Source organism: Orbicella faveolata, unplaced genomic scaffold (assembly GCF_042242905.1).
Source record: "Orbicella faveolata isolate gen_17 unplaced genomic scaffold, um_ofav_v1 contig_25, whole genome shotgun sequence".
Classification (NCBI taxonomy): Eukaryota; Metazoa; Cnidaria; class Anthozoa; order Scleractinia; family Merulinidae; genus Orbicella; species Orbicella faveolata.
In genome coordinates, this window is record NW_028301553.1 from 8,969,291 (window position 1) to 8,984,022 (window position 14,732).

General features: G+C 39.4%; 1 protein-coding gene across 1 annotated transcript; it reads right to left on the reverse strand.

Annotated features, from left to right (window-relative positions):
- Nucleotides 1-1,143: 1,143 nt before the first annotated feature.
- LOC110050301 (inactive tyrosine-protein kinase RYK-like) lies at nt 1,144-13,216 on the reverse strand. The gene is made up of 12 exons (XM_020756214.2): nt 12,982-13,216; nt 12,741-12,877; nt 12,241-12,343; nt 9,890-10,018; nt 9,638-9,688; nt 8,222-8,384; nt 7,715-7,806; nt 6,162-6,503; nt 4,877-5,163; nt 4,151-4,260; nt 3,387-3,546; nt 1,144-2,398 (listed from the first exon to the last, which is right to left on the reverse strand). Exons 1-12 carry the CDS (start codon nt 13,091-13,093, stop codon nt 2,150-2,152), a joined length of 1,935 nt encoding a protein of 644 aa, XP_020611873.2. The 5' UTR covers nt 13,094-13,216; the 3' UTR covers nt 1,144-2,149.
- Nucleotides 13,217-14,732: the final 1,516 nt, after the last annotated feature.

Here is a 14,732-nt window from a genome sequence, read left to right on the forward strand (position 1 = left end):
TTGTTTTGTACAAAAGATTAATATGCCTTTTACACACTTCGTAAATAACTTCTTGTTTTTTTCACCTTCTATCACACGGTCTTCTTCCTCGCAACTATTAGAACAAGTAATTAAACCTTTATACTCATTTGTCACTAGACAGATGGAGTTTTCTTCCTAATTTAGAAATGGAAATGGAAGAAAGTCCGAGGAAACAGACGTCATTCAAATGAAAGTTATGGATGCCAGTTCTTATCATCCCAAAACTATACTGCCATAACAAAATCTCAGATTTGGGCCGACGTTACTATAATCGATTTTAGTTTTTTAGTGAAAAGGCTTGCGTTAAATCTTTTCAAATCATATCCCCTCATGGTGGTTTTTTCGTTCAACCCCGCACACATTAACATATATACTCGAGGGTGTTTTTATTTTGGCCGACTCATTTTCGGTCGTGGTGAGGAACTATATTGTACGTGAGGAAAGTCGAGTTTCATAACTGTTTGAAATTACTTGTTGAAAGGGATTTTCCTACAAAAAAACTTTGGGTTGTAGGTTGTATCACATGGTAAACCTGTAGAAGTAGCTGATAATAATGATATCAAAGACGAAAGATAAAATCATACTTCGATCTCCGAGCTCACTGCAACGAAATAAGGTGCCAAACAAGCTTGAAATCGGAACGAGAGTACAATAGCTAGCTCTTTTCTGTGAGAAAAGTTTTGAAATAAGCGTGTGTTTAAAATCGTGGAGAAGGGGGATGACGCTTACACTCAGAATGAATCTATGTTGGCGGGTTTTGGGGATTATTTTCATGGGGTTAGGGTGGGTATTATCAGGTTTGACGATAATTTTGTTACAGGGTAATAACCAAAGCATTCTCCTCCCGAAGTTCTTGATTCTCGGACTTCCCTTTAAATTTGATTGGCTGAGATCACCCTCGTACCCAGCGTCTTCGTTCCCTTTGACCAGCGGTCGGGAATTCGAACAGCATGCGCAGTAAGCAACGAAGACTCGAAGTACGAGATTGGGCTTAGATTACAAAACGAGTACTCTACGCATGCACAAACATTCAGATCGGACAAGAGGTCGCGTATTCACTGCTGACCAAAAGGATCGCGGCCTAAAAGGACGAGAAAGTAACCAAACCCCAACCAAAGCCAGTTTATACTTCAAAGTCATTTATTAAAAAATAATCTTTCGAGGAATATTTCAGTTACCACAACGCAAAATCTATCGTACACAAGTGAAATATATTACCTCTGAGAATCGAATTTACCCACTGATTCTCTGTCAATGACCTGTGAACCCGCGGTTTTTGCGCCCGCTCCGTCACTTGTAACTGGGATCCAGTTGAATTTGATTGCAGAAACATAACTCCACGAAAATGTATTTATATTACGTTTCGATATGACTAAACGAAATTCTTTTGGCCTAGAACCGTTTTACAAACTTTCAAATGACAGAGGGTGAAACGGGGTGACGTCATCAGCTTGGAAAGTTCGGTTGGGTGAGAGAAGCACGTTGGACTAAAGCTAGACCACAGGAGCTTCAAACTTATTTTACCACTCAGTGAGCATAGCTCAAATGCACTATACTTAGCAATCTATTTCATTACTTCTTCACGTATATTCTTGGGCAAAATATTAGCTAGTCTCTGCTATAGGGCTACCCTTAATTTCCTCTCTCTCTGGGAAAGATTTGTTCCGGCTGTGATGCATGAAGTCAAGGAATTTTTGCTTCCATAGTGTAAACCGCTGGACAAGTCACATGAAGGAAGTAAGACACGATCATTGCGCTTCTCATGAGCTGGTTACAAACACAAGTAACTGAGATATGACTTTCCTCAGCCAGTGATAGATGCTTCAGCAAGAAGTTTTTCAATAACGTTCCATGTTTTCCTTTGAGGTCCATTTACACTGAATTTAGGTCAGCTCGAGCAACAATTTCAACCGAGTGCAGAGTAGTGCCACACATCCTATATGGAACTGATAAATGAACTGTTGGAGTAAATTCCTTTACAGACTGTCAACTATTTGTTGCTGCGAACTTGTAAAAGAGAGGCGACCCCGGCCTGTAGCTTGCCTTTAGAAGACAGGACACTGACATCGACACACCATACAAACAATGACGCCTTCTCCTCTTCCGATATTTACCGGATATTTTTCTTTCAGATAAAATTGCTCAGAGCATTAAGAAAGTCCGTCAAACACACGATCATCTGCCCAAAACCTGGCCGCTCGTCTTCAGACAGAGCCCAACAACAGGCAATGACAGTGAAGAGTTCATCAGGACAGTTGACGGGCTGGGAAATTCTGTGTCCTTGTTTGAGGAAGTTCAGCATCTCGAAAGCGTCGATGTTTCCATAAGGCTGTTGTCCCAGAGTCATCAGCTCCCACAGAGTGACACCATAGGCCCACTTTGAAGGAAGAGCGCATAAACAGACAGGGAAAAAGAGGAAAAGAAAAAGAAAAACTATTAATTGCTAGCCTCAAAGAGAAAACAGCTTAAGGCAATACATACCCTCTCCCTCAATCTTTAGCACTGCTTCTTCCCCCCCCCCCCCCCCCCCAGAAACGAGATACAACTATTACACTACAAAAAAAACCTCTCTATTCTCTAAGAGTGACGAGCAATAATCTCAGTAAAATGGAAAGGAGAATACGGGTGCACAAGCACAAAAACTGAAGTGATCGCGCGCATCTCGATCACAGCTTTTACGCAGCCAGTTTTATTTTTCTCTACTCAGCGCTTTTTGTTGGTTTCGCCTGCAAAAGACCGTGGTTCCACAGGTCAGCTCTCCTGTCCATTTCTTAGACAAACTTGAGATGCGGTTGCTTTTACTTATCAGAAGAAGAAAGACGAACGAAATAAGCACAATGGTATAATTTATATCTAAATACTGTCATGAACAAATCTTTCTGGAGTACTTTACTTTGCGTGACTTTAACGATCAATCTTTTAGGCCCCATCCACACTACGCCGGAGAAATTTGAAAACGCAGCTTTATTTCTATGGTTACCATCTACACTAATCCGTCAAGAAAACGGAGCTTTTCGAAAAAGCTTTTCAAGCTGGAGGAATTTGAAAACGCCGGCTTTGAGTTTTAGTGTGGACGGAAAAACATTTTGAAAACGGAGCTTTTCTACAACGATAACGTCACGATAATCGTGTGATTATCTTGTCCAGGTTTTCCTCAGACACAAATCTAAAACGAGCGCCGGGTGATTGCTGCGTTTTAAATTCCTCCGACGTAGTGTGGACGGAAAAAAATTGATGCATTTTCAGAGTACAAACACCGTCTTCAAATTTCTCCGGCGTAGTGTGAACGGGACCTTAGTTTCGGTGTACTAAGTAAAGAGACTGATTTAAAATATTCACGTGGTACCCAGGCTCTCCACACTCACCACGTCACTCGCCACAGTGTATCTGCCTTGCTCCAAGCTTTCCACCGCCATCCATTTGACTGGTCTGTTTTCATTGTCACCAAGGCAACAGTAATCTTGAGGGAATAAGTCTCTTGATAATGCGCAGTCTGTTACTTTCACATTCAAGTCGTCATCAATGCTACGACATAAAAATCATACCATGCATTTCTCACAATATTTTCGATCATGTTTGACTGGTAATAGAACATTTGCTCAAACGTAGGAAACAGATTTAGCATCTAATTCTGTTGCCTGGCCTGGAAGATAGCTTCTCTGCTACGGTGTAACAAAATGCCTAAATCAAACGCTAATCCTATAACGCTACCTAACCAAATCCCACGAAGAAGCCCAACCCTTATATCTCTTGTTTAGGCATAAATAACACACTAAAAATTCTACTTCGCTAATCTTTTTTCCCCGAGGTCGCGATCCTTTTGGTTAAAACCAATTGCAAGGAATCGAGACCTCTGGGAGAAATCGGAAGGTAAGCCAGCATTAGTTACGGCGGTTACTCTCTCTGCGCACGTTCAGAAACCGTTATTGAACTTGAATGCGTGCGCATAATCAAAAGGAACCAGGATTTTCTGGTTCATGTTTTTTATTTCGTCTAGAGCGTCGCGCGTTCGGTCACCGCTGACCCAAAACGCGCGGGGTCTTGGGACGAGATTGCCAATTCGCATGAGGACAAATAAAGTAACGAAAGCTAAACCAAGCAGCTATGACTTGTCTGTTGCCCTACTTACACACAATTCCTTGCAGCTATATCCTTGTGCACAATTCTTCGTCTTGCTAAGTATTGAAGTCCTTTGGCGATTTGAATACCAACATGAACAAGATCTGCTGTCGTAAGTGACTAAACAAACGAGATAAGTGTAGCAGTTAGGCTTAGTGGAGTATTAATCCCATCAACGACAAACTCAAAGGTCGGAAGTCTGAGAAAGTTCATGAACACCTTAACGCGTGAACTGATTAGGTGTCCAACTTCCGAGATCCAAAACGTTCTAACAGGAAAACCACGAAATCGCGCTTCAATATTATGTAACAACAAAACACGGGTACAAAAAAATATTCTGACGCTATTGATTAATTAAATGATACAATTAAAGCAAATAACTAACTATATATGCCTATTTCTAGCCTGTTGCAGGCTTTCAGTCAGTGGGAACGATCGAAAAAAGCGGGCGGGCGACGATAATCCATACCATTCCCTCTCGCAGAAAATGATTCTCGATCCGGAATATGAGGAGTTTTAGGTGCCCGCAAGTTCGAGAGCGCGCTATAAGACCGTCTCATCACGTGGTGTTTCTTTCAACAAGGGCAGGGACAACCGCGGTGGCATGGGTCACAGTGACCTGAAGTAGGATGTAGTTTCCAATCCCCATGGAGGAAAGGAATTTTGAAGTGATCAGCCAAGTAACATCTCCTAAGCTTGAGAAGCGCCAATGTAATCTTACAAAAATGAGCCTTACCTTGGAACCACCTTCCGGAGATCTGGATTTCTTAATAAACAATTTCAGATTGCCTCTGTTCATGAATGGAAACATAACTAACGGTTGTTTCTCATCTTCCAAGCATACTGCCATAACAGGCAGAAGATTTCTGTGAGTTAAGTCCTTTAACATGGAACTTTCTATCAGTAACAGGTTCACTTGGTCCGCCGATGCCATTCCAGAGACAGTTTTCACCAAAACGCTTTGTTGTTGTTGACCTTCTCCGGGTCCAGTTAAAACACCATTATAAATACGAGCGAAAGTCCCTGTGACCAAGAAAAGAAACAGAGAGAGCACTGTGATACAAAGCTATACGAAAGAGACGACTTTTGCTAGTTTAATGTCTTTGTCAAATGATTCAATGTGTGGCCATAGTGGGCTTACGATTCTCCAGGCTCCTCTCTTTCGTTGGAGCTAGAAGCGCGTAGAGTTGTGGGCCTGTCGAAAAAGGGGACTTGGCGCAAGTTCGAGGCAGCGTTGAGGCGAGCGCGAGAAAGAATGCAGTATTTAAACCAGCTACCAATTGATACTTTCAAGAGCCTTTTCAGCCTCATATTTCGTTTATCGCTAGTATCACGCATCATATGAGCTTTTTGCTATTTCAACTGAACATAAACAACAGCCTGGGTATACTCCATGTTAACTGAAGTGGCAGTTTGGAGACGCACAGATCAGAGGCCAAGCTTTCCTGGAATTTCCATGGCGAAGGCAAACTTTCGAGAAGGATTCTGCCAGATTGCGTTTCACAGTTCTCGTTTATGGTAAGTCAACAATTTCGCCAGCTTCCAAAACTTAATAGTACCTTATAACTCAACATCCTCTCTCTAACTTCTGTAAAGTCACAATTTCCTTTAAATTAACAAGAACAGAAAAGCTTAATGTTGTAGCTTAGGATAAGTCTTGAAAGCCACAACATTCAAACAAGCTTCAGTTTGAGTTAAGACCAAAATTTATTAAAGGCCTTATTATTATAACTGAGAAAATTACTTTCAATTGTGATTGGTTGAGGGCAGGCCAATTTATCGTTTATTTTTAATTTGCAATGAGAGAATTTTCAAATATCACTTGTGGTGTAGATTGCACTTGCATTCATATGATTACCTATACATATTTGCTAACTCAAACTCCTGTTAACTTGAGATATGAGTTGTTTAGTGGATGTTATAAGCTAACAGAACTTACTCCTAAGCATTCAGAATCTCACCAGGGAAGAGAAATAATTTCCTATTGTTTGAAAGCAGCTCTAAAAGAGGTCTTCCCTCACCTTCTTCAAGCAGATCCCCTAAAGTGATCCTATCCATTTCCACCTCTAAGTCTTTTAACTCTGCTTTCATGTCCCTGTTGCCATATTTCCCCTTCTGCGTTGATTGCAGTCCCCCTGCACTGTAATATCCATCACTCGGGGTAATGCTAATAGTGCTGTCCCTGACGGGAAACCCTCCTGGTATCCTTGGCCTTACATGTGGTACATCTCCATTTAGAATTGTCAATACAGCAGGCATGTTTCTGGCTAGGCTATTTGCTGTTGGACCTGCCTGGATTTCAACCTTCACTGGAATGTGGTTTGCATTTGGAATGTAACCATTTTGAGCACAGTTGCTTCCATCTACAGGGGAGAAAAGGGTGAAAAGACAAAAAGAAACATTCTGACTGAAGAAACATGCTAGAAAACACTCTGAAGTTCTCTTCTCTCTACAACTAAAAAAGCCAAAAGAAAGGGAATCTTTTTTCTCGCAGCAAAGCAATTACCTTAAAACAAGATTGTACTAAGATTTTGACTGGTTAAACTTCTATAGTGTAGCATAATGTGGCAGCTTATTTTATTATTATTTCATTTTATTTTAGGATTCGTACAAGTACAGGTGCTTAACAATAGGACATAAGTCCCCTACTTGGTTAATACACCCACACCCAACCCCCTAAAAAATATCCCGAAAAAACCCTTCCCTGACCCGACTAAACTACAAATCAAATAATCTAAATAACACAAATACAATCTAAAATATACTAATCAACTTAACAAGTACAGACAAAGAAAATATTAACACGGCGACACTTAGGACAAATTAATTTAAAAGAACGAAAATTGTCACCATCAAAAACATTTAAAAGTCTAGTAAAATAAAATGACTTAAGTTTACTTTTAAAAGAGCTTATAGTGTCTGAATCCTTGATATTTTCAGGTAAACTGTTCCATATCAAAGTTATTCTGTTGAAGGAAAAGTCTCGGAAGGAAGACGTACGACAAGCGTTAGCTTATATGGTTGCAGATTAATTTAAAGGTTGGCACGTACGAGGGGACTAGTCGCTGCAACTAGTCCTGTGAAGAGTTTACACCAAGGGACTGTTAGCAGGGACTTCTCCCACGAACAGTTGACAGTGTTTTGAGGACCAAGTCACAGGGTCTTGTCCCAAAAATTAAAACCAGTGTGAATTGGTGGGACTAGTCGCAGGGACCAAATTTAAGTCCCTGCGACTAGATTTTGTGGTAAAAATGGCCAGTTCCTGTGACTAGTTGCAGGGACTAGTTGCAGGAAATAGTCCCTTCATGTGTGACGACCTCAAGATAAGCAGTGGCTTACTGACAAGCTATGGTTTATTTTCCTCATATTAATCGCCCTTGATGTACTCATTTATGAAAGCTTTTATTGGGTTATAAATTTTATTCGAGATGTACGTCCCTCTTGGAGCTGTTTTGACACAATGTACAAGGCATTTGATGCGCTCAGGTCTATAATAAATTATATGGTTCTTTAAACACAGTTTATAAGATTTTTATGCATATGCATGTATGTCAGTATGTTGTAGTTCTTATACCTGCATTGACTGCTACTTGTTTTGGTTGCTCTGCTGCAGTGATAAGAGGTGTTTTGGACAAAGATTGCTGCCCTCCAGCAGCCTCAGACTCACTATGAATAATTAGAGATCAACAGAAATTTATTAACACAAGTCAAACATCAACAATAATTATTAATAATTAACAATTATTAATAAGGCAGGTAAGAGTTGTACTAGGCAAGCTTATGAGAACAACAATAACAAGGACAGACATTTCTTAGCCTGAATCATAAAAAAGACTCACAGTCACATATAACTTGTTGGTAGAAGTGGGCAGAGGGGGAGGGAGAAGTATTTTTTTAAAATAGAGAGTGAAGTATAATACATTTAAGCAAGCTACACTTGACAACAAAGCCATTCTCATCTGCCTATCACACAGGATTTAACATACTTGTTAAAATACACATATGCATTACATCATGAAGCAGCTAGATTTCAAAAGCTATAATTATGCTACTCCAATCAATAAGACCAAATGCCGCCAACCTTGCCCCATCTTTATTGCTGTTTGGATTTGGCATGGAATGGACGTGAATGGCGGCTACCGCAAGAGCAATGATAAAAATAATGCTACAAGCCACTCCTACTGCAATGTAGAACACCGTTGTTTTATCCATCGGGGAGATGGGTCGATTTGCTTCAGTGCCAGCTGAAAAAGGCAAAACAATCTCTTTTTATATAACGATACAGTTACTGACAAAACTTGATGTTAAACTGATGTTAAAATCTTTTAAAATCCCAATTTTTGCCAGTCCACAGTGAATACCCCTGATGATGCCATGGATCAGCAAAAGCTAAGTTGGATTTTGACAGATTTTAACATCAATTTCACAGTAGTTTCAGGCCTCATTTGAACTTTTGTCAGCATGGATCTCTGTGAGGGCTTTGTTACTAACATGTATAGAATTTCTCTGTTCATTAATTCCAGACACATCTCTGGCCCGCAGCTTGGAGGTCAAGAAGAGACATGCCTCCAAAAGATGCCCATTTTCCCAACCTTGCTTTACTCAAATTCAGACTGCTTCAATTCTCCAGGATTGCTCATTAAAGTTTCTTTGTGAGCAAGCTAGGAAATAGCCAGTTATTTAATTAAGGCAGCCCTGCAATAGTGTTTTTTATTTACTTTGTATAAAAGACAGGACTTCGGTAATCATAATTAAAATTAAGAGAAATCAGCTCTGGTTAGAGGGGAGAGGGAGTTTATTAGTTTGGCTCCTTTAGTACTATTAATTTGGCAGACAGAAGGTGCAAGCTGAACTGGTTTATGTAACAATTTTAGGAATGTAAAACATGATACGTACATTGAAAAACACTGAGTCAAAAATGTATTAATCCTCTATAAATTCCAGCAGCAACAATTATGAGTGAGTAATTATATAATTGTCAAATCAGTAAACTACAGCTAGATTCTACTTCACTACTAAAACAATTTCTAATTTTCTACAGCAAAATCTACAGTTTTAGTAAATTGCCTTCACACTAAAAATATTTATAGAAAGGTATATAAAAAGTTTTCCATCTGAATAAATACTTTAAAGCCATCCTGCCATCTAAAGAGGATTAATGTTTATCCGAGATTAAGCTTAATCCAAGGATTGAATATGCAGGGCCAAAATAATTCTAATTTTACATTCATTTTGTGCAGTAATAAATGAAGTTATTAAGGAAGAAGATTGGCAATTATTGTGCGTTACCCAAACAACAGCTCCATTCAAAAAATGTTGACTAATAAACTATTACAAGAAAAGAAATGCCCATGTAAATGACAGCACATATCTTCCAACTGTTGGATATCAGTTCAAGCAAAAGGTTACAATAGCATTACTGCATTATGTCTTATTTTAAAGCTGACTATTCTGGAGATTGTACTGCTCCGTGTTTAGGTTATACATATATTTTTACCTCTCTGTGGTGAAACTGTTGGCTTGGTAATACTTGTATGAACATGAGTAACTAAATACAGAAAAAAAAGAAGAAGAATGTATTGAAATGCAGCCAATAGGACACCGCCCCCCTAGTTTCTAACGACACTTCCTCTGGGATTCTCAACAGAGGAGATCATCAGGGGGAGTGAGAGATCTTGACAACCATGTAAATCAAAGGCTGACAGAGATATGTCCATAGTTAAATATTGTTAAGCAAAATTTCAAATACCTTTTCTACATGATTTTATCCTTTGAAGATTTAACATGAACTGTCTTTCTTCTGAAGTTATGTTTATTTGGATTAACATGTGTGCTGTGCCATCCTTGGTTCCACTACAGGTCATATTTACACAGAATTCTGCAATGAAGAGATATTCAAGCAATTTAACTAAACAACAGCATGTTGTACATAATAAAATTATTCAAAATACAAATCTAATTTTTTTGATGCAGGAGCAAACATCCACAAGAAAAGATTACACAGGTTTGCTTAGGTGGCTGCTTTAAGTGTCCCAGAACGCGTCAGTTAAACAAATTAAGTGTTAAGTTTGAAAATTATCACTGGTATAGCTTGCCTATATTCATGCGAATACTATACATTTACTTGCTGGTTTCAAAATGCAAATTCAGTCTCCTTGCTAGCCTTTTTAAATATATTCAAAAAAGTATCTCAAATTTATGGAATAACGAGTCATCATTAAACAATAAAAATTGCAATATTGGTCTGTTGATTTTTTTGGGATAACTTTCTTTTTTATGCATAATAATGCCACTTATAGATCTCTTGGAACATCGTAAGTGCTTACTAATGGATTATTACATATTGAAAGATTAATTTATGCCAAAGAAAAACAATTCTGCAGCTTGCAGGTTTTGCAAGATAGTATTTGATAGCTAGGATGACCAGTTTGTTCAGTTTGTGACATGTTTGACTGGTTTTATGTTCTTTCTTGCCTGGTTCACTGGCTTGAATAATCACTGCCTTCAGGTCATGAAATAATCAAATCTGTTTATGGCCATTTATATTCCACCTTTGATGATAATTATACCACTGTTTACCGAAAATTTGAACTAATTTAGGACTTGTTTCTATCAATGAACTTCTTTAATTAGTATTATCAATTTGTAAATTTACACAAGTTAACATGTTTATAGTTTTTAAACAAAAGGAAAAAAAGTGCTGTGAAGTTGTCTTATTGTCTTAAATTCTGATTCTTTCGACTGGGAATTCTAAGGGCAAAATCAAAGGTTAAGGATTGTTATTCCTAATCATACTTTTCTGGTACGCTCTGGTGGCATAACACATATCAGCTGAATTTGGTCAAGGCATGGTTGTATTTTGGCAAATGCAGTTAAGCCAAAGTACCAATGGTGAGACTAGATGAACCTGATTGATAAATGTATGTCACCAAATCATACCAAAAACGATTAGTTATTTAATGTATCCAAATTCTGTGATAAATATTTCAGGATATCAGTTCAGTAGACAAGGCTTCTGGTTGGCTAATCGAGTAAGTTTTAGTTAAGTTAAATTATGTAAGTTACTTTTTTTTGAACAAACACTGTCCAGTTAGTGGCTAAAAATAACACAAAGGGGGGTTAGGGAGAATGGGGGGGGGGGGGGGGGTCAGTGGGGAAGTTAAGTTAGTTGAGTAGAATGCAAACCTTGTGATATCAGATAAAAAAATCACCAGACCGTTTTAGGCAGGATAATTATCCTTTGTGGTCCATCAAGACAAAATTATATTGGCACATACATTAAAATCAGTTCCAAATAATGCTTGAACACTATGTGACAGACAACCAAAACAAGCTAAAATATGCCCAGGAAGGAAGTTTCAGAGAGAGCGTAATGTTCCAACGATTTTAATTGTTTTTCAGTGTTATTATTGCTCTTCAAGGTGTCATTAGCAATCGTTTTTTACGCTGCAAATATGTTCTGTATCTCGAAAGTAAACAGCACTTGATAACAACAAATAAAACTCAAGTTTCAACATTCGAAATGACACACATTTTTTCTCCACTTTTAAATTTATCTTCTCTTGTCCATGCCGGAATATCCGGAAAAGGAACACACGGTTACGGGAAACATCGAAAGTTGAGGTGCCAGATATCCAGTCCAACTATGTGATCAGTTTGATAAGCCAAATTGTGTTTTACAAATTGACGTTTTGGAGCGATGCAAGACAGCGCGTGTTTTCCCGAATGATGTTTTTCTGCAAATGTGATCTTAGGAGCTTTTAAAATTTTAAGAGAAGATGCATTATCTTACCAGATTTTTGATCAAACGTTCTCGTGAAGTTTGCTCCTTTGAGTGTAAATTACATTACATTAATCTGTGCACAGTTCCTTTTCCGCACGCCTTCATACTTATCGACGAAAATGAGGAAACAGTATACGTTTAAGAGCATTGGGTGAATTCTTTTCGATTGAAACCCCACGTAGTCAATGAATTTCTATATTTACGAGAAATCTGAAGCCTCGATCGAGTAATTTAGCCCCAAATGTACTTCGTGCCGTGGGCTAACTTTCTCGCACGCTTGGAACGTTTGATCGGGTAATCGAAGACCAACATTGTACCTTTCTTGGTTTCTGGAACAGGACCAAGTCGTTCTATGTTCACCTTTGGTTCAACCAGAAGATCGGGAGTAAATGATCTCAGTTCTAAAGTGTAGTAGTATCCCTAGGAGAGAAAAGGTCATCAATGATTTCCAACAAAGAAAACAATTCCGCTAAGGGTAATACAGGGCTATTGTAAACATGGCAATAAAACGAACAAGTTACAAAGTGTACAGTTTTAAACATAATTCGTCGTTCTCATTCATTTCATACACTTAGTGAATGAAGTTCCTTATGAAACGTGAAAGATCTAGGATTACGTAGAACACGGGTTTAGTTTCAAGCGAATCGACGGGCAAAATTAATGAAGACCGATGAAATAAACAAACTCGCGCTATTGCTGTCGTGCAGAATGAAGTGTGCCGCAAGCCGACAAGCTTTATAGCCTTGAAATAAGGCTATCGAATGCTGCACGTACATAAATCCACTCGTTCAGGATTCTACGCAGCCAAGTTACTTACCATGGGCTTGGACGGTATCCGTTTAGAGTACCAAATAAATCGCAAACGATCCACTCGCGAAGGCACCGTCATGTTAAAGTTGACGGCGTTGAGTTTAACTTGCCCGTCTCGTATGTAGTATATGTCACCCTCGATCCCTACGATAGAGAAACATAACAGCGAGGTTAATAAAATCTGTATCGTTTTGAAGCGTTTCTTGATCAATCGATCGATCTTGGATCAAGGCAACGAGGCAACCCACCGAGAATTTTCTTGGATTCAGTGCGATTTATGTACAAATTGAGTGAACATGAGGCTCTCAGGACGACCAGAAGCAAGAGTAATAGAAATAAAAGTAGACTGGAATGATTCATCTTTCTCTCGCATTGAGTTTGGACCGGGCACAGATAGCCCTAAGAATATTATTTCATGCTTGCGGCGATAAAGCTTGAGAGAGGCTTTGTTTGGGTGTTTGTGTTGGAACAAGGGCTCCCCAATAAAAGCTTTTGTTAGAGAGCCAATCAACTTCACTGATGTCAACAATTTCCGATTTTACGATGCACGATGCACGATGCACGATGCAGCTGCTTTAGTATTTTGTTTTCACTGCTATTGCTGAGAATTTGAAATTTTCGATATATTTCTCTATTCTGAAAATGCTCTTAACTTGTGAGCACTTTGAGCGCTTTGGTTGCGTTTCCAACGATCCGGATCAGGGTTTCCAACCTCGCTCCCGATCCCAGGGATCCTGGGAACGAGGTTGAACAGACCAGGAAAGTGAGCTCGGCTTTCCTCCTATGTTCCCGTGGGGGGACACTCTAAAGTTTTCGGTGGGATTTTGCGGCCCAACCTTGACTCCTTAAAACTTGTACCTTGTTTCAGACCAGAAATCTCTGATTCCCCATGCATACCCTATTTTAGACTTAACATTGATGTATCCCGGGCCTTTTCAGGCCTCGAAAATTTAGTACACGGCTCCACATGATATGAAATGGAGCCAGCCAGACCTGGCTTCCATTTCATGTGTAAACATGGGAAGAGCTACAAATTTGCCCAATACCCAGTGCTGAGCCAGAGTGAAAACATTCCCTATTTCGGACCAAAATGGTCAAAAGTCTGACCTTTTTTCAGACCAAAATTGGGGCCGCACATACAAATAAGGGAGTACCATGTATCCGGCCCTTAAGCTCTTGCCCTGAGCTGCTCCATCACTATGTGCGGGACCTGAATCTGGAAACATTATGTTATTTCCCGAGTGACCCAACAAAGACGACAAACTCAGGCTGAAACGACACTACTGATTTATAGCGGAGCTCTGGCGTTCCGAAGGGCCCCCAAGCGGAGCCCCATACTCATATAGGAAAGAAAAGAAAACCCATGAATTGATTTTCTCATGGTTATCATGGCTAGCGGTATTACTCGTGAGAGCGTACGCACGACGAACGGTGACGACGACGATGACGATGGAGTCGCGCAAGATGGCGGCCATACTCCACCTGAAAGGTTGACAGAAACATACAACCCTGATTTATGGACGTTCGCGCGAAAATTTTCCAACATTGAATTTTTTCTGAGACTTTTACCACAGTGAGATGATGAGTTAAATATAATGTAAAAAAGAAAAATGGGGGTCACCGTCTTCGTTTTAGAGAGAACATGCCCGGAAGAACACCCTAAATCTGAAAAAATTGGGCTTCGTTAGCGAATAAGGCACAGAGTCTGTAAGCCCAAAAATATTGTTTAAGTGGACCTATTAATTAAGTGAATTTAGTCAGCTGGTGAGGTTCCTAAAAGAACAAGTTCGCATTCAGATGGCAGGATTCGATGTCCCGAGGACAGAAATCTTGAAAATTTTTTACTTCCCACATTGATTTTTTGTTCATTTTTGGACAATGTGGAGATAATTGTAAATAAAATCTGTTTCTGGAAAGAAAATAGGAGTCACCGAACGTCCAAGGTCGTTAAATCCAGGCAAAGCTGTAGCAATGGCCATCTGCCCTATCATTGTTCATC